Below are 21,907 nucleotides of genomic sequence, written 5' to 3'. Positions count from 1 at the left end.
AAAAAACTAGAAGTCTATTTCGATGTAAAATGGTCAAATGTTAATATTTGAGGGCGTGTATATATATATGATTTTTTAATAGATATTAGGACAATTATACGCCGTCGGTAAATTAAAATATAAGAAAATTACAGTGGTTAGTGAATTTCAATGGGCTCATTTATGAGGCTTGTTTCAAATTAGCAGGTGGATGATTGGATTAGAATGATTGTTAAGAGTGTGATCTTATCTGATTAGGTTGACTTGTAATTTATCTATCTATAATACAACAAAAAATAAGTAATAATATTAATTTAATAATAAAAGAAATTAAAAATAAGATCAGACAGACGAGTTGATATTGGAATTAGATCAGTGGGCGAAGAACAGTCCTCCGCACCGCACCGGTGTCGTCTTCATCTCTGGAATTAGATCAGTGGGCGAAGAGGACCCCGGACCCGACCCGGAAGGCCCGAATCTCCATGGCTGTGTCGGGTCGTCGGCTGATCTGAACCCTAGGCTCCCAGCGGTCAGCTCCGCCTTCTTCTGCCTCTCCGCCGGAGGAGCATCGCCGCGACGTCGGTGGTCGAACTCACTCGAGAAAAAGCCCCGGAGCTGCTACAGGGATGCTGGAGAATCCTCCGCCCGCGGCCGCAGATCCGCCGCCGTCCGCTGTCGTCAAGCGCTATGCTCCTCCCAATCAAAGGCACTATTACTAACCCCTCTCTCTCTCTCTCTCTCTCTCCCCCCTCGCTCCGCTTCTCTCTTTCTCATTTTCAGCTGGGTTGCTTTCCGTACCAGCTGAAAAAGGCTTATGCTTTTTGCGTGTTGGTTCTCTTGCAGGAATCGGTCCCTCAGCCGGCGCAAATCGGGAGGTTCGGTTCAATTATGCGTTATCACTCTACTGCCTGCTGTAACACTTTTTCTTTGGATTTGTTTGTTCTTACCTTCTTGTTCCAGTCCTTTGCTTTGGTGAATTTAATGAAGGGCAGTGTAAGGTTGATTTGATACTAACAAGATCGTCCGTCTCGGAGTAAATGCGACGGGAAAGGTTTTAGATTTCTTGCAATATTCTACTTATTGGTTATACCCGAGATAGAATTCAGTTTCTCATTAAATCCAGAACTTGTTTGCTCAGTTATTGGAGTTTGGTCTGTGATGTCTGTGGTCGGGGCAAGGATGCTTTTGTAGAGATTTGATGGCAGTAGTTGGGTAGTTTAAGTAGAATTGTATATCTCATTGTAACTAGATAAGGCAGGAATGTTTGATGATGGCCTTCTTTTCATGTGCTGCTCTGCTACCGGCATGGAGTACTTCATAACTCTCTGTTGTCGGGATTTGTAGTGATCAAGTCACCAAAAGGAAAAATCGCAGCTTTATTACATGCCGTATCTTCTGCAGCTCTTGTCTGTCTTCAGAAATAGGAAATGTTGGAACATAATCCGCGCATGAATTAATTATATCTTCTTTTCAAGTGGAATCTGTTACTGGTTATGGAACAACGCTCATGTCAAGCATGTTGACTTCTGTTTGCTTTTTCTGCAGAGCGGTTCGACCGGTCCAGCAATCCTTATGCACTTGATGGTGATAAGCTTGCTGCAAGAAATATTCCTATAGCTGATCCTCGAGATACTGGAATTCGCAACTTTCCAAACGACAGCCATCATTTCGGGTTGATACCTCTGGAGGGGTGTTGCAGCAGCGAAGCTTATCAGCTTCTAAGTGACCGTAAGAATTTATCATGGCCACCATTAGAGATGATTATCCTTCTATGTGGAATCAAATATTAGATTCTGATGATGCAGTTTTGTTGCTTTCGAGCAATGAAATGGAAAGAGAAATTGAATATTGTGCATACCTTTTTATCAAATTTATCTCAGGTGATTACCCCCCCAAAAAAAGGCAATGGGATATACTATAAAGCAGAAAGGATACTATTGTTTCTTATGGAGCTCCCTGTTCTTTCTTTACTTTCATATGCATTTAATATGTATGAATTCATTGATGCTTTATTTTGGAGAGACGTTTCCTAATATAATGACTCAGTCTGCTATCATTTGTCTTTCAGGTTGGGCAGCTGCAATCCATTGTTGCAATGATCCATCTATAGATCCATCTGGTGCGTGGAGTCACTTATGTAAATGTTTGATTAATTCTTTGGCAATAAGTGCTTTTCTTTCCTTTCGTGAACATTGTTACATTTCTCTCTGTGATATTCTTAATATAGAATGTAGGACATTACACATTAGTTGTCATTGAAAATTCTTATGACATCAACTATTAATTTTCATTCAGCATCCAAATTTCCTCTTTTTTAATTATATGCAAAAGCTGAAATGTAAGAGTCAGGACCCCCCAACTCCGATGTTGCTTGTAGACGATGGAATATTTCGTCATTCAATTTGCCCATTTTGACTTTTATTAGGAAACCGTTTTAACAATAACCTAATGTGCCTTTGTATTCCTTTTCTCTCAATTCAAAATTTTGATTGAAGACTAAGAAAGGACTTTACAAACACTTTTGCTTTGATCATGTTTTGTTTTGTTTTATTGGTGGTACATATTACTGCAATATACAAATCAGTAAGCTGCTTGAGGATGGCAAAAGCTATGCAAGTGGCACATTTTAAACCCATCAAATACAAGTATGTTACTGATTTGCATCAGATTTTGATGGGGCAAGCAGTTCTGAATCAGTACCATTCTATATGCTGAGATGTTTCAGGCTACGGAATGTGAATCTGGACTTAGTTTTGGGCTATCCTGAAGTGGCATTTGGTGTCCGATTGTGCTGGGGGTTTTTATTCCTTCATTTTTTTCCACTTTGATGAAAGCTGCTGAGACTAGGAATTTGCTGAATGTCCTGCACAATTTTTATTTGAAATTTATTTTTTGTTTTGTGCAAATGGCCGGTTCCGTTGCATCCCTGAAGTTAACAATTTTATGCTATTTGTGGATTTCAGAGAGGCCGCTCATGTACTCAGGAAGCAGCGCATCAGTATGGGGACATATCAAGCTTCCTCATCAGGTAGGTGTAACTATGCATTCTCTGTTCTATTGTCCTGTTTAGCATGCTAGTGGAAATGAACCTCAGTTGAAAACCGAAATCTACTGTCATTGCTAGGCATCAAACTTGATTAAATGAACTCGTATCCCGTTCACGAAATGCGGTAAACTTTGTGGTTCTGATATGTTCTTCGTTATTTTTCTTCAGTTGATGTTTCCTGGAGCTGCGGTGTCCCCAGGCTCACAGATGGACTTCATGGCTGAACTCCAACGGTCCATGCGCGGCGTCTGAACCTCCTAAGCCTTTCCTTGTGACATCACTCAAAGAAATTCATGTATTGTGCCCGCCGACTCGACCTTGTAAACTGTTAGAAAACCTTGGCTGAAAGCCTCGCTGTACTTGGGATTACATACGTCATGCATGTTGTAAAAACACTCTGCCTTAGGCTTACCTCTGTCCGACCCACTCTCTCTCTAATGTTGTATGAACAGCTCTTTGTGATCGTCATGTTGTTAGTTTCACTATAATCCATTGTGTGATTGAAAAAGAATCGGTTAAGACGGAGTTTCGGTTTCGATCTTCAACTTATTAAGAAAAATTGATGTTCTGATCTTACTTTCATGCGTTTTTCTTGCATTAAATTTCACCCTCGAAAAACCGGCGTCGTATCCGAATTATCCTGATCTATGTGTCATTTCTCAATTGCCTACGGGGGATGTGCCACGTGGAGCGTTGTGATTGGAGCAGATTTCCAGAACAGCTGGAGGAAGAATGAACACGAAAGACGTTGCCACGTTGCACGATCCCATCCATGCGTATAATCGGAACGAACGGGCCATAAAAAATCAGTTTTCTAATTATTCATTTGGATTTGGGGAATAATAAATAAATAACAAAAATAAAGCAAAAGTAATTAAGAATGGTCCCATTTGCTATTGCTAGCGAGATTACTCATCCCCTCCACCTAATTCATTTTTTACGAACAAATAAAAATTGTTCTTTCCGAGCAAGTCGGCACTAACCCTTGTAATTTAGCGAGTGTTTTTAAGCCTGCTCGCATGTCGTGATTTCTTTTGGCTTATTAATCGGTTCGAGATGTGAAATGTTATATTTTTATTTATTTTGGTTTAAAAAATGATTAACTTTTACGTCAAAATGGGTTTTACTTTTGGGTTGTTTTTTGATATAATCACAAACAATAGTTTTAACTTCACTACCTTAACTTTAGCGTCAATTTGGGCTAATGGTGACTTGTTCTTGACAGGGACGGCCCCTTTTTGTATGAACAAATAAGAAAAAAAAATGCATTCTTTAATTAATAAATTATATTTATATGTCTGCAATTATGGGAGATATCACCATTGATTCTGCAGATAAATACTGACAGGGCATCATAGTTCAGTGAGTATTCACAGAGAGAGAGAGAGAGAGAGAGCTGTCTATCTGTGTCTGTGTTTGTGTTTGGGGGGGAGAGAGAGAGAGAGAGAGAGAGAGTGAGTGAGTGAGTGAGAGAGAGAGAGAGGATCAAAGATGGAGGTTGGGTTCTTGGGGCTGGGCATTATGGGGAAGGCCATGTCGATGAATCTGCTCAAGCATGGCTTCAAGGTCACTGTTTGGAACAGAACCCTCTCCAAGGTTTCATCTTTCTCCCTCTCTCTCTCTCTCTCTCTCTCTCTCTCTCTATATATATATATATATACACACATATATATACTATGTGTTTCTTGATTGAAATGAAATCGACATTGTTCATTATAATCCTACTGAACCTTCCTTGATAATGGATAATCCTTTGATTAGTATTTATAATCCTACTTGATGTTCTTATATTTCTTGATGGGGTTTTTGTACTGTGATTGTATCTGTTTGCAAATCGTTTACGTCATTGCTTTGTCCGAGTTTAGTATAGTTTTCATGAAAGGGTATCATTGTGGAGGAGAAATCTTCATGTTTACATCTGTTCATGATGCGGGGAGACTGGTGGGAGCGATCTTATGCGACTTATGTTCGAATCGTGCTTTATGTATCAAAGAAATGGAGATTCTTGATTATTGTCCTAATTGTTTGAAGCTTTTGCCGTTTCAGTGCGACGAGTTAGTCGAGCATGGTGCTTCAGTAGGAGAAACCCCGGCTGCAGTGGTCAAGAAATGCAAGTACACGATCGCCATGTTATCTGATCCTGCAGCTGCTCTTTCGGTCTGTGATCGATCCGCACATTGGTGTCCTATTTTCCTTTAATCTCCCCTTCCGCTCCTCACGGGGACATTACCTCTGGCGATCAATTGCAGGTTGTTTTTGAGAAAGACGGGGTTCTTGAAGCAATTTGTGGTGGGAAAGGTTACATTGACATGTCCACTGTTGATGCTGAGACCTCTACCAAGATTAATGAGGTTCGAACCAGCCACCAACTCTACTGAAAAGCAGAATTCTTGTACCTTGTTTTCAGCTAATAATGAAGCAGAATCGAAGAGTGTCTCGATAGTCTGATTTTCCTAAATACTGTTCAGAAGTCGGGTTAGGATTGATTGTAAGTCTTGCTGCTGATTGAGGTCACCCCGAGGGATTAAAATTAGAAGGCTTTCCAGATTGCTAGAATGACTTCCTCTCTCTCATTACCTTAACTTTTTGTCAGTTCTCTTGTTGCTAAGTTCGTTTATCTCTTGTTGGATCCCGCAGGCTATCACAGCAAAGGGTGGTTCTTTCCTTGAAGCACCTGTCTCAGGTAGTAAAAAGCCGGCAGAAGATGGGCAGCTCGTGATTCTTGCCGCTGGAGAAAAGGTAATGGGACATAGAGGTCTCATTTTGCACTTTCTCAGGCTTTCTTTCTTACCTCTACATGCCCTCTCGAGGTCCAGAGTTGTAGATGCCCGAGCTTTTCTTTCTTTGCCCAAATGTAGCTTCCCTTCTCATCATTCCCAACTTGTGCAAGAATGCAGGCATTGTATGACGAAGCTATCCCGGCTTTTGATGTCATGGGGAAGAAGTCTTTCTTCTTGGGCCCAGTTGGAAATGGTGCAAAGATGAAGCTCGTTGTCAACATGATAATGGGCAGGTAACACATCTTAGTCATATTACTTGATCGCACTCATGAGTTCGTATCTCCGGTCTGATATGTACTGTTTTCTCGAGGAATACTATGTTTTGCCGTATTAGGGGTTTGTTGAGGCATTTTTCTTCCGTGCAGCATGATGAATGCCTTCTCAGAGGGACTTGAACTTGCTGATAAGAGCGGACTGGATCCTCAAACTCTTCTTGGCGTGTTGGTGAGAAACGAAAACAATCATGTCCTGTTTGTGCAGAATTCTTGCCTTCACTACTTAATGACTCCTGGGTAAGTGCTGATGATGAATCGGTTCTTACTAATGGCAGGATCTTGCTGCTATCGCGAATCCAATGTTTCGGCTTAAGGGGCCAACCATGATACAGGGGAACTACTCGCCGGCTTTCCCACTGAAACATCAACAGAAGGACATGAGGCTGGCTCTCGCCCTTGGAGATGAGAATGCCATTTCAATGCCAGTAGCCGCCGCGGCCAATGAGGTATTCCCGAATGATATGGCAAACTAGTTTATGCTGCTTCTGCAAAAAATCTTCAGCTGTGGACCGAACGGTCCAAATGGCAAATCTTGATGGGACATTGTTCGGATTATAATTATAAGCATCTGTGTGCAGGCTTTCAAGAAAGCAAGGGGCTTGGGTTTAGGCGACCTGGACTTCTCTGCGGTCCATGAGACCGTGAAGCCACTCAAACCAGCTTCGTCTTGATAATGATGTCTCACTGAAAATCTTTTGATAAAGTTAGATCGGTCTTCGAGTCGGAGTTTTCATGTTCAGGTGAAATATACGAGGCCGGGTGGCGAAGATGGTGTTCTCACCCAAGTATAAGATTTCTAGGGTTGATTTCATAGTGAAAAGTGTGAGCTTTACTTTGATAAAACTCTTTGGTATCTTTTAAGCTCATTAAGGCTTGAGAAGCAATCCTTGGCTGTTGTTTCTCATAACTGTCAATGATCCTTCGCACTTGAGAATTTATGCAATTAATGATCGAGACAACAGATAAGTAAAGGAACATATGAAAACTGCAATTCCCGAACTTAAAAGAGCATTGGTCGATCCATTGAAAACGAAGGGGGAAACATTTTACATTAACAGTTGTTTCGGTTAGAGATATGAACAACCGTAAGAAGACAAGAGGGAAACAAATTACAAAGACAACAGCAAAATGATATGAACACACTACAACGGATGTTAAACAACAGACGGACGTTTGCTACTCAATCGGAAGAAAGAACGAGGATTCGGGAACAAATGCTACCCCAAAACCCTTCAGAGCTCTGAGAGAATGGCGGGAATGTAATGTGAGAGTTCAGCGGTGAGGGACTGGAACCCGTTCACGAGCTGTGTGTGGAAGTCTTGGTCTTCCTCCCCGATGAGCCGGAAATGGACCCTGATAGCCCGCTTGCACACAGCCATGAACTCGAGGAGGGCAGCGATCAGCTGTTGCAGCTCCTGGGAACGCAGCCTCGTGGCGGGCTCGCCAGAGAGGAAGGCTGTGCACACGCTGAGGACCCCGCTGTTCACCTACAAAAGCAGAAAATTACCGCTATGAAGAGTGGTTCGTGTAAAAGCATAAGTTCGGTTCTTTTTTCTTTATAATAGATAATATTCAACTCACCTGCACCGCCACACTGCCTTGAAGGATTCTCTGCAGGCTCTGGAGCCTAGGGAGCTGATCCCCCTCAGAGCTCCGAGGCTCTTCGAGCTCGTTCCTCAGAGCAGCAGTACGGGTCTCAATCATCCCGATCGCATTCTCCACAGGGGAGAACTCAAGCGACTCTGACTTAATAACTAGGAGCCGGTTTACGAGGGCTGGGAATGAGCCCTCAGTCTGAAGAACTGTCCGCCTCTTCCACTGGTCCTCAAGCCCGCCCTGGGTCTTGCCATTTTTTGTGAATGGTGTATCAAACAGGAAGCGATCAAAGACCCGGGCCCGTACCCCTCCCGTGGAGAGTGAGAAGATCCTCTCCCTCCGGCTGCCCAAGTCCTCATCCTCCATAACAGGGTCTACAGCAGTAATCTGCAAGTAACAAACCCCAGGCTGCAACTCTTCAGCTTTAACCTGCCTTGAGTCGGGAATTATATGCAATGTCTGATTACTCCCCTCCAACTTTGTCTCATAGATATGACTCAGCTTTTCCATTATATCTCCCAGCCTGACATCCCGTGGCTCCCTGTACACATACTCCTTCCCATCAAGCTTCCCAAACCGCTCCCCGTAAAATCCCACCCGATAGTAAGTTGCATCTGTGAAGGGAATCGGGCTCGACTCCTGCTCGAGGATCGACTCGTAAATGTTTGTGAGGAGAGTGTGGGATTTTGCTAGCTGTCCATAGACCCGCCTGGACTTGTAGACTGGGATCACGAGCTCAAGGATGCTCGCACAGAAGTGGAATAACTCAGCCTGGGAGAAGAGCTTGTTTGCAAGCTGTAGATACTTCACTGCAGAGTCCACAGTAAGCTTGGAAGCGCCATAGCCCTCGACCTCAGCTGCTGAGGCCTCACAGGTGATCTCACTGCTGCTCACCATTGGGCAGATCTTCCGTAGGGCCGCCACATGGTCTTTGCTCCATACGCCATCATTCCTAGCTACGAGAGCCTAAAAGCCACCGAGAGAGAGAGAGAGAGAGTCAAAATAACGTTTCCTTTTAGCCATCAGCAACATCAAGCAGATGGATATTCATACTCCATGATGCTGAAAGATTTTGCAATCCTACCAAAAAGGATTCAAATTCTTTTTCTCACGAAAAATTATTTTGCCATGTCTTGTAGAAAAACAAAAAAATTATTTATAGCAGGATCACCATGCATATTAGGCTCGCCTTTTAACAAAAAAGCTATGTTCCCATTCTTTCATTGGGGACGCAACTTTGATAATGCTACAAACAAGTACCTGCATTACAACACCAGCAACGGCCACAGCACACTGGGCTGCTTCAGCCCAAGATTGCATTTCCTGATGGGCATCACATAAATGCAGTAACCACATGATATGAAGATCAGGAACGGGGGAAAAAGCCATGGCCAGTTTGTAGTAACTCTCTGCAGCTGCATATCTATCCATAGTCATCACAGGTCCCTGCACATAAGAGACCGAACCACATGAAACAGTAAGTGCATGTTCACTAGGTTATCTTTCTTTCCGGTTTTTAAATAAACAATGACATTCCAAAGAACATTAAAGGTCAGGTAGCTGTTCTCTCTTCCATTAGATAGCCTACACCTTATAATTTATAGTACAATCTTATGTGACCAATATTCACATTAACCTTGCAACATGCATCACCTATGGCTTTACACTCCCTTTTACTTGGAAAAGCTGGACCTTGTTGAGTTCAGAGAGATGAGAAACATCCGGAAGAACACAAAGCAGATTGAATGAATAAACAAAACATGTCAGGTTATCAAAACTCAGAAACCAGATCCTTACTCTAATACCATGTCGAGTAACCATTTCTCCTAAAGGCCTCACTTGTCAAAGAGGGTTGACATGCTTCAACAATACACCAAAGATGACTCCGCTTTGACTTAGAATTGCATTTAGAATAGGATAATGAACCACTCAGGTTACATCTATTAACTAATCTCAAGTAAAAAGCTTTTCTAGGAGCAACTAAAACTCACCAAGAGAGCATGTTCTAGGCTTGCATCAAGGGCAAGAAGAAGGCTATTGGAGAGGTATTTGACCTCTGCCCAGGACCATCTGTGCTCTGACCTCTCTGGAATCGCCTCTAGGGCATTCTCTGGAATCCCGCATTCTCTCAGTAGTTCCACGCTCTTGTCTTCATTGGCCATTTCCTCCAAGGACTTACGAAGCCGCCGAGCTTCGCCACTCTCTTCTAGTGAGCCGTCAGACTTCATTTGAGTCACTTGCACCTCAGACATCAATTCAGACAATGTGATGGTAAGCATGACCCTCAACCTTGCCGTCTGCATTAGATAGTAGAAGGAGCTCTGCAGGGAAAAATGAAAGCGAAGTTTATAGATGCATCAATGGTGACTGCCCTGATACTTCAAAAAGATAATATATGTAACAAATAAATGATAGGACTCTACCTTTCCATTAAAAAATAATCATTTCATGAATAAAATAGTGTACTTTTGTCTTTCAATGGAAACGGAGGAACAAATGTCTCTGCAGCTAGCCGCAATGTCTCCGATAGTATGGATGTGCATTTTTATTATCCATTTCTCGATTCAGCTATTCGTTTATGAGCTAGCATAGTTCCTAAGACAGAACTTAGAAAATAGAGCCTATTATTGAGACAAGTGATATATCACTGTTTACTTATATGGTAATAGATATAAGAGCCTACCCTGACAAGTATCTGAAGTCCAATGACAGCCCTTTTCCTGATACTGTCATTTCTGAAAACTGCTAGTCGCAGAAGATGGAAGGCAGCCTGCTTTAAAAATCGATCATTTTCCCGTGCAATTAAGGTTGCACCATGAAGATCAAATATACTGTTAAAGACAGGAAACAGAGCCTTCCAAAACTCAAGAGGTTGATTTCGAGAGAAGAAGTTCATGAGAATGGCTGTTATGCAGTCGAGTTTCCCATAATCGGTAGCTATGCTACGGCTTGCAGCCATCATTGAGAATTTTTCAGTTATCTCCAGAACTTGAAGACTAATTGACGCACTCAAGTTTTCTTCCCAGAGCTCCTGCAGTAAATGTTTAGATTGAGGTATCGGTATTATCCAAAACTGACATAGAAACTTAAGGTAATAGATTCAGTTAGCACTACAGAAAAAGCATGCCATTTTTATAACGAAAAGTATGAAAATGTATCTTGTTGGAAAAGGATTATGAAAATGGAAATAAAAGACACTTCTAGCGTGAGGAAGTAATTCAAAAGCAAAGATAAAATGGGACTAGATATTACCAATTTTTGCCTCAACATCGGATGCAAAGATTCTCTAAGTGCTTGAGCTGAAGCTCCAATCCTTGAAGATTGTGCCTGAGCTAGTGCTTCTCTCAACGAATATGGCTGACTCGGTGAGCTTAACTGGGAATTCACTCTTTGCCACAAATAACCATTCTCCGGGGTCCCCTGAGGCTGCATAAAAATGCACCAAGATTTGTTAAGTAGAAAGAGAAAACAGCTTATTCTTAGAGCTAAATATTCAATAAATCACTTACTATGACCTCTTGTCTTGATGCCTCCGAAAGGTATGCATTAATAGCAGGAGAAAGCCTCTCAGAGTACTTCGGGGAGGTGGGGCCATCACCAACTGGACTTCGAGAACTGCTCCCAAGAAGCATGCCATCGGCAGGTTTTCTATGCTGTGGATATGTACAATCAGAAATTATATTCTGGATGAGAATACAATTGAAAAAAATGATTGCTGTGGCAAAGTCCTAGAGCTCAGGTGGTGCAGTGAGAATGAGAACCATCAGAATTAGATTCCCTTTTTTTTTTTAAACGTTGTGGGGATTTCCTGAAGGGTCCACATATTTTCGTCATGGTCTACATGCAGAAACTTCTCAAAATCTTTTACTCTCTTGAAGTGACAGATTCGTTGAAAATTTGTAAAAGATCTTAGTAAACCCTATAACTAAATGGATGATGCCTGAGTCTACCCGAGTTTCATGGTCATAGAGGAATTGGTTAGAAAAAAAGTAGGGATTTATTGTAAGATCAAAAGAAGAAACTTTGAGGAATAGAAACACACAGCAGAAGTTAAACACTCGGATAAAATATAATTATAAGAAATCAAAAACAGGAATCGGAACCTCAAACAGAGCAAGTGATTCTTCCATGAGTTTGAAGAACAGTCGAGTTCGAGCAATGCTCTGCTGCCAAGCCTTGGCAAGTGATGCATCATCAAGATTGCGCACGATTTGCAGAATCACTATTAGAACCTCGCGCTTCTCGACAGCATTTAGGTTGTAAAAGACGGGCATTTCATCTAAGATCTGCACAAATTATGCTAGATCAATTCCAAAGCTGACAAAATCAAAATAAATTGTACCATTAGCAATAGATTTATTTCGCAAACCAAATTGACAATCATTGTCACACTTCAACAACAGAAAATTAGTTTTAAATTAAATTGAAGAGTAAAAAATTTAGGAATGTGCACATTGCTGATGTATAATCAGCCACCAATTTGAACAAAACAATATTTGGCATTTAAACTGACCGAAAGCAAAGAAATTCTTATTAAAGTATTTGAAGTGCTATAAGTAGACTCATCATACTGCATAAAGAAATTTCCTGTAGACATCCTTACCAAATTACAGAAATAAAACAGAAACAAAAGAGGATAGCATCTCATAATGAAATTAACCTGGCCAACGAGTGGGAAATATAGCTGGGCGATGTAAAGTTTGTCTTCAGGCTTCTGGTATCGAACATCGAATTCATGCTTGCACAATAGGACTACTAAAATTCTAGCTGCCTGTTGCAATGATAAAATGTGTCATCACATGAAATTCTTACATTCATTTTCCTTGAGATAGCATGATAAATTTTCCACAAAATTTCAGGTTTCAGAAGTACAGTCACTTACTGGAATACAAAAAATGAATATTCTCAAGTAAAAATAGTTTTGAATCTTTCTCCTCAATATGTTCTTTCCAGCCAAAAAAGAAAAAGTAGAAGTAGTTTCATCTGATGCCTCACCTTAGCTCGCTGTGATAGATCGTCATGATCCCAAGTCAGGAAAATCTCTTGTATTAGAACAGATGAGAGATAGTTCCTGCAGCATGAACAGCTATGTTAGTTTCTTAATTGTACCTCTGAGAATGGCAACGTGCAGCTACTTGTCATAATGCATTTGTTTACATACTTACACAAAAAAATTTTGTTTGTTTAACGTATAAAATCATTTAAATTTGAACCGCTCAACTTTCAGGCTACTTAGATCTAGCAGACATCAAAATGCAAGTGATATGAATTCCGTTATAACCTGTCTGAAGGGTCTCTCCCAGGCATTTCTACAAAAAGATCGTGATCACATAGAATCTGCAAAAATGTGAGCTTGCAGTCGTGTAGAACCGATTGACAAACTCCTGAAAACTTGTCCAAGTAGAGGGAAACCTGCACCAATGACACATAGGCGATTGTATGATCTTTTAATTTCCTCTATGAAGATAAAGTGCTATTTCAGAAGAACACTGAATGCTGAGTTTGTGGGTTTTGAAGATAAACGCAAACCATACCACTGTTTTAATTAGAGATTTCATATGAAGGAAAGATTACCAATTCAAACACTTGTCGAGGTTCGATGATTGACAAAAGATCATAACAGAAAAAGGCCAAGCTGCTGTTTAATCGTTTTGCTAGGCTCAATCCCTTCTTGCAACGCTCATGCACCTCTGTCAGAAGGCAATCATAAAGTTGCAGTATGCATTTAAATACACCTTCTTTTAATTGCATTGGTGGAATATCTTCTCCTGCAAAATGAACAAGGAAAAGAAGTAGTATGTAACTAGGAAATCAGAGCATAGCCAAAAAAGCATTTCGATTTGATTTTACAGTGACAGGAAAACTGGAGCAATTCAACAGCACTCCACCGAAAGAAAAAGAAATGTCCAAGAGGGTGCCCTGCATTTTATTAAAATTACAGTAGGAAAACCTATAGTTGGGAACAATTGCTTGGCCTGCCCTAATTATATTATGACTTCATCTGCATTTACATGCACTAAAACGACCAGTTACCGATGAAATATCTCACCACAACACTTCCTTTATATAAATTCAGCATGAAAGTCCACTTTGAACAGATTATTGGTATATGCGATTTTCTCGAAGGGCAGAGAAGTCTCCTTAACCCACCCCCCTAAACACCACCCCAGTTGGAAAAATTGCACATTTAAGCTACATGGTACACACCAAATTACCTAAGGAAAGAACATGATAGAAGAGGCGTGTCTGCTCCAATGCCATTGACTTGACAATTAGCTCGAGAAAGAACCACGCCATTGCTAGAACATCATCATATACTGGCCCTACACGATAGCCTTTAGCCTGCATAGTAAATACCAGTTACAGGTAAATTACTCAACCAAGGGATAAGCCATCTTTCTTTGTTTGACTGGTGAAACATAAGGAGAAACTCTCATTTCAGAAGATGAGAACTCAGGATGCAGAGAAAGAAGCCATTGCATTCCCTAAGACATCTCTATATTCTTCATAACTAGGCAAACCTTCACATTTTCCATTTCTTTCGTTGAAAAAGGAGACAGATAAGGAAAAACTGCATCCAATTGCACCTTAAAAGACATACTGGGTCGTAAGATGTTCCAAGGACTGCAATTTAATTCTCTTGCCCAAGTTTCTTTTCGGTTTTTTTATTTTTTTTATTTTTGAAAAGAGAAAAGAAATGGACAATGAGGAATAATTTCCTACAATCAAATAGGAACCCTTTTACCTTGCTACGAGCTAAGCTCCCCCAGACAGCAGAGAGACCGGGATAGACAGGTGGTTGGCGACCCCCAAAATCATCAAATGCATAGTCAACGTAGTTAACAAGAAAACGGTTCCTTTCGTTGTCATCAACCGACTCCTGTTGAGCCCTGCATTGAAACATCCACTGGTGTTTGTAGCAAGCACAAGAGACAAGTCTAATATAGGCATTCATGTTTGAATTGATTTTGCTCCATAAAAGAATATGCAGAAAACCCACTGCAATAGGTCGATATCTTATTCTGCTCCGAAAAAGAATATGCAGAAAACCCACTGTAATAGGTCAATGACTTACTTTTCTGTTTGACAAATCACTAAGAGTACAGTGCGAAAACATTAATGCTAGGACGTAAATTTAAAAATAAAATAAAATAAAATTACCTGGTTAAAATGTTGACAACAGCTCTAAAAGCAGCAACCTGGACATGATAAACAAGCCAGAGTAAGACATACGAACCAGAAACAAAGTCGAACCAATAATCAGGCTATGGAACATGAGAATCAAGATAGAATCAACTCTGTATCAAATTATTTTGAACTTTCCTTTCTTCCTAATTGAAAACAAACTCCTTTCAGAGTAAGCCTCAAATTCCCCAACCATAGATTTATTTAATTTAGCTAATAATAAAAGGTTCTTCTCAAATAAAAAATTTTCACATTTTATTTTGTTTCACAGGGTACACATGTTGATACTTCAAAGGACTTTTCACTTCGTTCCTGATATCTCTTCATTCAAACGTAACCATTTTCCTATGCAAAACATAGAGGAAATAAAAGAATGCATAAATATTATTTTAAGACCTGTAGGGTTTCTCCACCATTGCCTATGAGATGGAGTAGCATATTCAGGATTGGATGAAGAAACTGAAGTAGAGCAGTAGAATCAACATTCTTCAAACTGTTAATTGCCTGCATGCAAAAAAAAAAAAAGGAGATTAAAGCAAGCCAAATGAATAATCAACAACACACACAGTACTTGCAGACTTCAGTGAAATATTTACACCTCAAACGATCTATCACTTCAATATCCCATGCATTTGCAAAGAAAAAAAAGCACATTCCCTTGAATAAGATAGAAAACTGGCGTGAACCGGAAGATCAACAATAGCACGTGACTATAAGTTTGGAAAATACCTCAAGAAGTTCAGAACCCCAAGGTGGGCTTGTCCGCTGAGTGTGTCTATCATATTCAAGAAAGAAGTCCCTTACGCGCTCATTAATGGGGTACAAAGACGAGCAGAGTCTCAAACGTAACCTAAAGATATTTTTTCCATCTTCCAAATAATCCAACCTCTCCTGCAAACAGAAAACCAGGCATAAGACGCAAACTGAAAGTTCAAGATAAAATTCAAATAATGCATCTCTCCTTATGAACATTTGCTATCTAAAATTTTACAAACATGTTAATTCCTATAACCTGTAATGCGAGATGCATGTATGTATTAATACTTATAGATGTAGACAGATCATTCAGCTTGCTCAGAGAATACCTTTCCAGCATCCTGAAGATAATGTGGAACCAGCTCTCTCATTATTGGAAGTGAAATTTCAGATCGCAACCTGCTTAATCCACATTGATCAATTTTTTACCCCACTTAGCTTAAAAATGGACTAAATTTAAGAGTTGCCCAAACAAAAACCAACACTCATGGTTTTCCTGTTAATGAAAGGTCCCTAAGCTCCTTATGAGCTGCTAAACTCCAACTGGTTCTCATGAGAACGAAGATAAGGCAAAGAAGTTTCTCTTATAAAGAGCAAGGAATAGAGTTCCAGATGGAATGCATATACATACTGGGCATAGGTAGATAGGGCCAATGCTGCATATCCAATCACAACCTGCAAAGAGTATTTAGAAAGGAACGAAAAGATAGCATGTTATTGCTAGCAGAAATTGAAGAGAGACACTCATTGTAATACCAAAGCATTAGCCCAAAAATTTAAAGTTAAGAAAATATATTATAGGGAAAAAAAGGAATGCATCAAAAAAACCAAAGAAACCAAGCTTGACAGGAAATTCTTCATTAGAGCCACAATTGGAAAAGAAACAGAACTCACAGGCTTTGGAGCTTCTAATCTCGTCTGAAGATCGATGTGGAAGAAAGTGAATAGCAGGTGATGGAGTGGTGTCCAGATAGCCGGAAGAAGAACTTTAACTTCATCGTGATAGTTAGCAACCCTAGCTCCGACAGCAACTTGAGTGTGGACCCACTTTTGGAGCAATGGACCAGGTTCCCTTGGATACATTGCCTATACATTTATATATATGATTGATCAAATTAATTAACTAAAAAGGGGGAAAGATAAAAATCGTGAAACATTACCTCCAAAGGCTGTCTCCGAACATCAGCATCATCTTTCCTAAGTTCAACTCTCACAAACAAATTTCTCTTCCGACTTAAGCTCACCGTCAGGGGATACACATACAGACTGTGGAAAAGCTGCAAGAAAGGCTCATTTCTTGTGGTTGTGCGGAAATCAAAAGCTTGGAACTGCAAGTTGATCAAGAAACGCAAAGGGTAAAAGAAATGAGGAGCCTGAAGATTGTACAAAATCCAAGCTTAAGCAGGTTGAAATATAATAGGCCCTTCTCAAACTCCTTCACTGCAGGGAAATGCCATCAAGAAATGAAAAGGGGATCTAGCTATGGACTAAATCATAATTCTCAAGCTGAGAGAAAACAAATGGAGGACTAATGGAGTAAGGGCAGAGAGAAGAGGGGAGGAGGAAAAGAGAAAAGATGGCTTGCTATAGAGTCAAATCAGTATAGGGTTTATAAACATCTATTATAATGATGTTCGCACACCATAACTTCAACTCTGTCCATATTTTCTGAACACATTAACCTTACATTGGCAGGCATTGCAGACTTACATCATCAGCAGTGAGATCTGAACTTCCTTGTGTGACGGACTTATTTTCAGATGAATCCCTCCCATCACAGGAATACCACTTAGAGCTGCCACTGTGAAGACCATCAGAACCATTGCTGGGGCACTTTGAAAACGAGGAATCAGCTATATTGTCTCCTGGATCAACAGATTCATTGGTCACACTGCCATTTTCTGACACATTTTCTAAGTCAACAGGGCCTGTTTGATGTTTCTCAATTTCCAGTCTTAAAACACCTCTCACTGGCTTATGCACCTTCCGCTTAGGATCCTATATTACAGAGAAACAGCAGACCTTACATCAAATGCCATGAGAAACACTTTTGATCCAGAACAGATAGATGCAAAACAAGCATAACTGTGCCATGAGAAAATGATAATCAGCTAGATATCAGCTGATTGACAGTTATCATGCTCTACCTGAAGTGAGTCCTCTGTGTAACTTTCTTTCACTTTATTTAAGTTTGATATTTCGACCACAACAGAGCTACCACTTGAGTAGCCCGATTTCCCATGCAATGTGATTTTTGAAACAGGTTCAAAGGCACCATCATGGGAGCTTGACCCAGAAACACTAGGCGCGAGAGGGCTGCTTGGAGAAGCAGAACCACCAGAAGCTGCACCAATGCTATTATCAAATAACGGAACGATAGCCCAGGAGAAGGACTCTCTGTAGGGCATTATTCGGGACCACACCTGCAATTTCTGTCTCTCTCTCTCGGTTAAGTGTCCCTGTTTAAGAAGAAACCAATCAATGTCATACACAAAGACACAAAAGAAGATTGAAACTATAGCTGTTTTAGTAGGAGAAAGCTCCAGAACTGCCAACTTAATAAACTGCAAAAGAGGATATAACTCAAAGATTCTTGAAATCATACTGGTTCTTTCCGAGAATAAACAGAAGAAGTAACTCCACCCTCTTCTGTGGCAGACCTTTCCAGCTGGATTAGCAAACAAACTGATGCTGATGGCGCATCTAGAAAGAAGATTCCGCGTGGTTCAAAAGAAATTTTAGCCTGAAAAATGGTCATAAACCAGGATAAGTCATAGCTTTGATGTTGAACATTAGACAAGTAAATCTATAATCACAAGAGAAATGACTAACTGATCCCCTTACATCCTGTGATTCACTTGGTAGCACACGAAAATAGAAATCTTCCGACATTTTTTCTCTCCTTTCTCTGTTATACAGACAAATGGTACCGTAAAATGGCTCTACGACAAGAAACAAATTAAAGTCAGACCTAAAGACAAAATGGCATCAGTATAGGACTACATGTATAATGAGAGAGACTAGAAATCATATATGAGTCATTAATAGTAAGAAAAATCACCCACCGACTAGTCCTGCCTGAAATGACAAGGATTGAACTTTTACTGATATCTTCAATCCACTGGAAAAGAGAGAGAGAGAGAGAGAGAAGAGATGGAGACAGAAAGAAGGATAAGAGAATTAGATTTCAATCACAAATCAGCATTTAAATTATGAGATCGACACTTGCACCATGCTATAAGATTTTAAACCTGCCATAATGTGACATATGAGAGTCTGGAACCCTCTGCCCATATATCATCGACCTCTCGCTTTGCCAATCAAAGGATGGTTCATAAGCAGGTAGTGGAGCTGGACTAAAATGCTGCAATTGCATAAGAAAGATTTTCAAACCATGTTAGTAGCTGCGGCACGATAAAAACTTGACCTCTGGACGTAATAATGAAGTAAAAAAGAATTTCCAAATCTTGTAGTCTGTGAGGGAAACCATGTCCACATGTTCACACTGCTTTAGCAAATACTTTTAAGAGCTGAAACGAGGATCAAAAGCATATTAACATAAAACTTCAGCTAAAAAAAGAACCAGAACAGGCACCTTTGAGTCAGATGATGCAGAGTCTGTAAATTGCCTTCCTGAAGTACTTGGCAGGTCATCATCAGTGGCATCTTCCGCCTTGGCTTGCCTGGCGGTGGCAAGATGCATTTCTGTACATCAATAACATAAGAAATATATTAAAATCTGATACAGCAATCAGCAGTGGAAAAACTCTATAACAAACACAAAATTCTCTGTCAGGATATCAGTTTTTTGCTTCTAGAAACAAAATGCAGATGGCATATGGCGAGAAATAACAGTTTCAATCTTCTAAATTGCCAATCGGAGAACAAGCTTACTTTCCTCAGTTTCTGAAAAAGTCAGTAATAACATTCATATCTTCCAGTGTATTTTTTTATTTTTTTATTTTTTGGGGGGAGACACTTATATTCCAGAAAAGTGGCTCATGCAAATTGATGGAACCCTAAGCTATTAGTTTCTTTCACCTTGTTCATGGATAATACTGCACATGTTTTACCTGTCTCAATATCAGTATCAGGCCCTTCGAATATCTGGTTTTGAAATGAAACCTGCCCGACGCCCTCGTAGTGCCCATACTTGTTTTCATCCTTAACCCAATCTGTTCTATAACAATGCACGAGTTCATTCAAATGTGGCCACTGCTCCAGATTTTCGTTGAGCTGAAACGGAAAATTTTCACTCATCAGTGAAGCCCTTTGGTTGGATTTCTTAACAGATTATCATTAAGGATAATGCCTGTCTAGGGAAAATGTCAAATGAACTTTTCAAAGATAAGTTTGTGAGCACTATGTGTCTATGATTGCATAGCAATGGCCAACATGACCAAGATCCTAGCCAAAATGTCTCTATGCTATCAGCATCTCCAGTCATTTTCATTTTTATTATTTTATACCATCGTCATCGGAAACTATATTTTGTGATACTATCATATGATTAATATAGCAAAACCCCTAATGATTCATCTCATCGTATATGGTCCTATTCTAGGAACAAACGTACAAATCGCCATTCTACAACGAAATCTATTCTACTTTTCAATTCCATTGTCAAATAGCTTCTCAAATTCTACAGTCAAGCTGCAACAAGGGTCAGACAGAGGAGTTCAATTGACAAGCAAGAACAGAGCGTGCCAATGAAGCATAAGAGAAGAGCCATTATAAAGGTGTTAGAACTAAAAAGCCCAAAAGGATATATTTAAACAGATTTAGTCACACCTGAAGCCATGAATGAGATGGAATTGCAGGAAGCAAATGTCTAAACTAACTCAACTTTCTAACTGCAACATACTTCAGAGGGATTGACAAACATTATTTCTGCCATCAACGAACTTTGCACTAAAATTCCTAGCTAACCGAACAAATGAACTCAACAACAAGCAACCGACTGCAAGGAGTACTTAATTTCTATCAATGCATTGAGATAGTCACAAATGCAAACTCAATACAAATTCTACGCCATTATAGCATGCAAGAATCTTCCTCAGCAGCCTCAATTCATTCTCAACCGTGTTATGCGAGCAAAACACTTCGAACTTTTCATTAAGCAACAAAAATGACTACCAAACCATAGACCTACCGGGGCATAAACGGCAATAAGCAAGGAAAGGAACCACGCTACAGTTTAGCAAATTGTCTAAAAGGCTTTATACTTCTTGTCTTCTCGCAAATGCTTCGACCCGAAACTATAATCGAGGAGTCAGAGAAGAGTAATGCCTCAGCTCAAATGCACAAAGAACCAAATACTGACCAATGGGTCCAGCTTGAGGTGAGCAGCAGCCCCACCATTGCCAGAATGGCGTGGGATCCTCCGGAACCGGTTCGCCGACTGCGAGCCCTCCATTGCTTCCTATCAACCTGCAAAACACCCACAAACCCGAGTCCCCTCAACACGGCCCGCAAAACGCAAAAATCAAGCCCCAGAACCCTAATCCACCCTTCCCACCCCACAGACCCACAATGCTGCTACAACCAAGAACCGCCCGCAAAGCCGTGCATTGCAGATCTAGGAGAGATTTGGGAGCTGTTACCCACCTCGGTATTATGGGGTTTGACGTGGTTGCTGGGGGAGTAGGAAAGGCATTGAGGACCCCCCCACCCTTTGGGACCGAGAACAACCGCACTCCCACCAACCCTAGAAGCCAGGCGCGAGCAGAGTGGAGCTGCTGCTGCTGCTACAGCTAGCCTACAGGAGTCAAAGGGCAGTCCAAAGTCTAGATAGAGAGAGAGAAGGGGGGAGAGAAGGAGAGAGAGAAGATGTATTATTGGATTTGGACACACATATACACAGAGTGACTGTCTTTTTTGGATAACAATTTCTTTTAACTTTCCAGTTGTTTTTCTCTTCCTTCTAAGACAAGAAAATTTCCCCCTTCTTTCTTTTATTTTTTTTCCCTAATCTCCTTTCTTTTATGTTTAAATTATTAAATGTATCCGAGTTGGTCCACGTGAATACTTTATAAATCTGGAAAACGGGGTTGTCCGGCCACTCAAGTCGTGAAGGTGGCCTTTCCCTGCATGACTAATTGGAAATTCGAATTCATTTTTTTTACTAAAACTGTCACACTATTTCAACCGGTACGATTTTTTTCTTTTTTAGAGAATGTTAGATGATTGTTTTGGATTGTCCCGGTTATTTCCAGCAGAGCAAACAAATAAAAATGAACTTTTTGATTCGTATAGAGATTATAAAGTCCCCAACTATTGTTTTGATTGAG

The 21,907-nt window shown here is 40.4% G+C and overlaps 3 protein-coding genes across 4 annotated transcripts; 2 read left to right on the top strand and 1 right to left on the bottom strand.

The window, feature by feature from the left end:
* The first annotated feature begins 294 nt into the window (after positions 1 to 294).
* LOC116189168 lies at positions 295 to 3,561 on the top strand. Its single transcript, XM_031518715.1, has 6 exons — positions 295 to 685; positions 823 to 854; positions 1,525 to 1,707; positions 2,048 to 2,098; positions 2,943 to 3,007; positions 3,194 to 3,561. The coding sequence occupies exons 1-6, from the start codon at positions 606 to 608 to the stop codon at positions 3,275 to 3,277; spliced, it is 495 nt and encodes a 164-aa protein (XP_031374575.1). The 5' UTR covers positions 295 to 605; the 3' UTR covers positions 3,278 to 3,561.
* Positions 3,562 to 4,359: 798 nt separating this feature from the next.
* On the top strand, positions 4,360 to 6,984 carry LOC116189561 (glyoxylate/succinic semialdehyde reductase 1). Its single transcript, XM_031519274.1, has 8 exons — positions 4,360 to 4,621; positions 5,072 to 5,182; positions 5,275 to 5,376; positions 5,663 to 5,764; positions 5,923 to 6,038; positions 6,171 to 6,249; positions 6,356 to 6,526; positions 6,659 to 6,984. The coding sequence occupies exons 1-8, from the start codon at positions 4,517 to 4,519 to the stop codon at positions 6,749 to 6,751; spliced, it is 879 nt and encodes a 292-aa protein (XP_031375134.1). The 5' UTR covers positions 4,360 to 4,516; the 3' UTR covers positions 6,752 to 6,984.
* Positions 6,985 to 7,080: 96 nt separating this feature from the next.
* LOC116189560 (guanine nucleotide exchange factor SPIKE 1) lies at positions 7,081 to 21,466 on the bottom strand. Of its 2 annotated transcripts, none has more exons than XM_031519272.1 (31): positions 21,225 to 21,466; positions 20,941 to 21,047; positions 19,691 to 19,853; positions 19,213 to 19,322; positions 18,869 to 18,981; positions 18,683 to 18,738; positions 18,462 to 18,559; positions 18,223 to 18,360; positions 17,765 to 18,076; positions 17,328 to 17,615; positions 16,778 to 16,945; positions 16,512 to 16,703; positions 16,249 to 16,292; positions 15,947 to 16,016; positions 15,591 to 15,752; positions 15,258 to 15,365; positions 14,838 to 14,875; positions 14,422 to 14,566; positions 13,892 to 14,018; positions 13,251 to 13,444; positions 12,958 to 13,088; positions 12,672 to 12,747; positions 12,337 to 12,447; positions 11,780 to 11,962; positions 11,186 to 11,329; positions 10,929 to 11,102; positions 10,360 to 10,707; positions 9,668 to 9,997; positions 8,937 to 9,122; positions 7,662 to 8,642; positions 7,081 to 7,567 (listed from the first exon to the last, which is right to left on the bottom strand). In XM_031519272.1, the coding sequence occupies exons 2-31, from the start codon at positions 21,031 to 21,033 to the stop codon at positions 7,313 to 7,315; spliced, it is 5,538 nt and encodes a 1,845-aa protein (XP_031375132.1). In that variant the 5' UTR covers positions 21,034 to 21,047; positions 21,225 to 21,466; the 3' UTR covers positions 7,081 to 7,312. The 2 variants fall into 2 exon arrangements, with proteins under 2 accessions (XP_031375132.1, XP_031375133.1); XM_031519273.1 differs by having other exon boundaries at positions 11,192 to 11,329.
* Positions 21,467 to 21,907: the final 441 nt, after the last annotated feature.

This window comes from Punica granatum, chromosome 8 (genome assembly GCF_007655135.1).
Source record: "Punica granatum isolate Tunisia-2019 chromosome 8, ASM765513v2, whole genome shotgun sequence".
NCBI lineage: Eukaryota > Viridiplantae > Streptophyta > Magnoliopsida > Myrtales > Lythraceae > Punica > Punica granatum.
Note: the sequence above shows the minus strand (reverse complement) of the source record. Positions and strands in the feature narration are given on the sequence as shown.

Excerpts from the sequence above, each read along its gene's own strand:
- LOC116189561 (XM_031519274.1), top strand. The coding sequence starts at position 4,517 with ATGGAGGTTGGGTTCTTGGGGCTGGGCATTATGGGGAAGGCCATGTCG. Across the intron at positions 4,622-5,071 it reads GGAACAGAACCCTCTCCAAG|TGCGACGAGTTAGTCGAGCA; the intron begins GTTTCATCTTTC and ends TTGCCGTTTCAG. Across the intron at positions 6,250-6,355 it reads AAACTCTTCTTGGCGTGTTG|GATCTTGCTGCTATCGCGAA; the intron begins GTGAGAAACGAA and ends TACTAATGGCAG.
- LOC116189560 (XM_031519272.1), bottom strand. The coding sequence starts at position 21,033 with ATGGAGGGCTCGCAGTCGGCGAACCGGTTCCGGAGGATCCCACGCCAT. Across the intron at positions 17,616-17,764 it reads ACACAGAGGACTCACTTCAG|GATCCTAAGCGGAAGGTGCA; the intron begins GTAGAGCATGAT and ends TCTGTAATATAG. Across the intron at positions 16,017-16,248 it reads GCCCTATCTACCTATGCCCA|GTTGCGATCTGAAATTTCAC; the intron begins GTATGTATATGC and ends TGGATTAAGCAG.
- LOC116189168 (XM_031518715.1), top strand. The coding sequence starts at position 606 with ATGCTGGAGAATCCTCCGCCCGCGGCCGCAGATCCGCCGCCGTCCGCT. Across the intron at positions 855-1,524 it reads CAGCCGGCGCAAATCGGGAG|AGCGGTTCGACCGGTCCAGC; the intron begins GTTCGGTTCAAT and ends CTTTTTCTGCAG. Across the intron at positions 2,099-2,942 it reads TCCATCTATAGATCCATCTG|AGAGGCCGCTCATGTACTCA; the intron begins GTGCGTGGAGTC and ends TGTGGATTTCAG.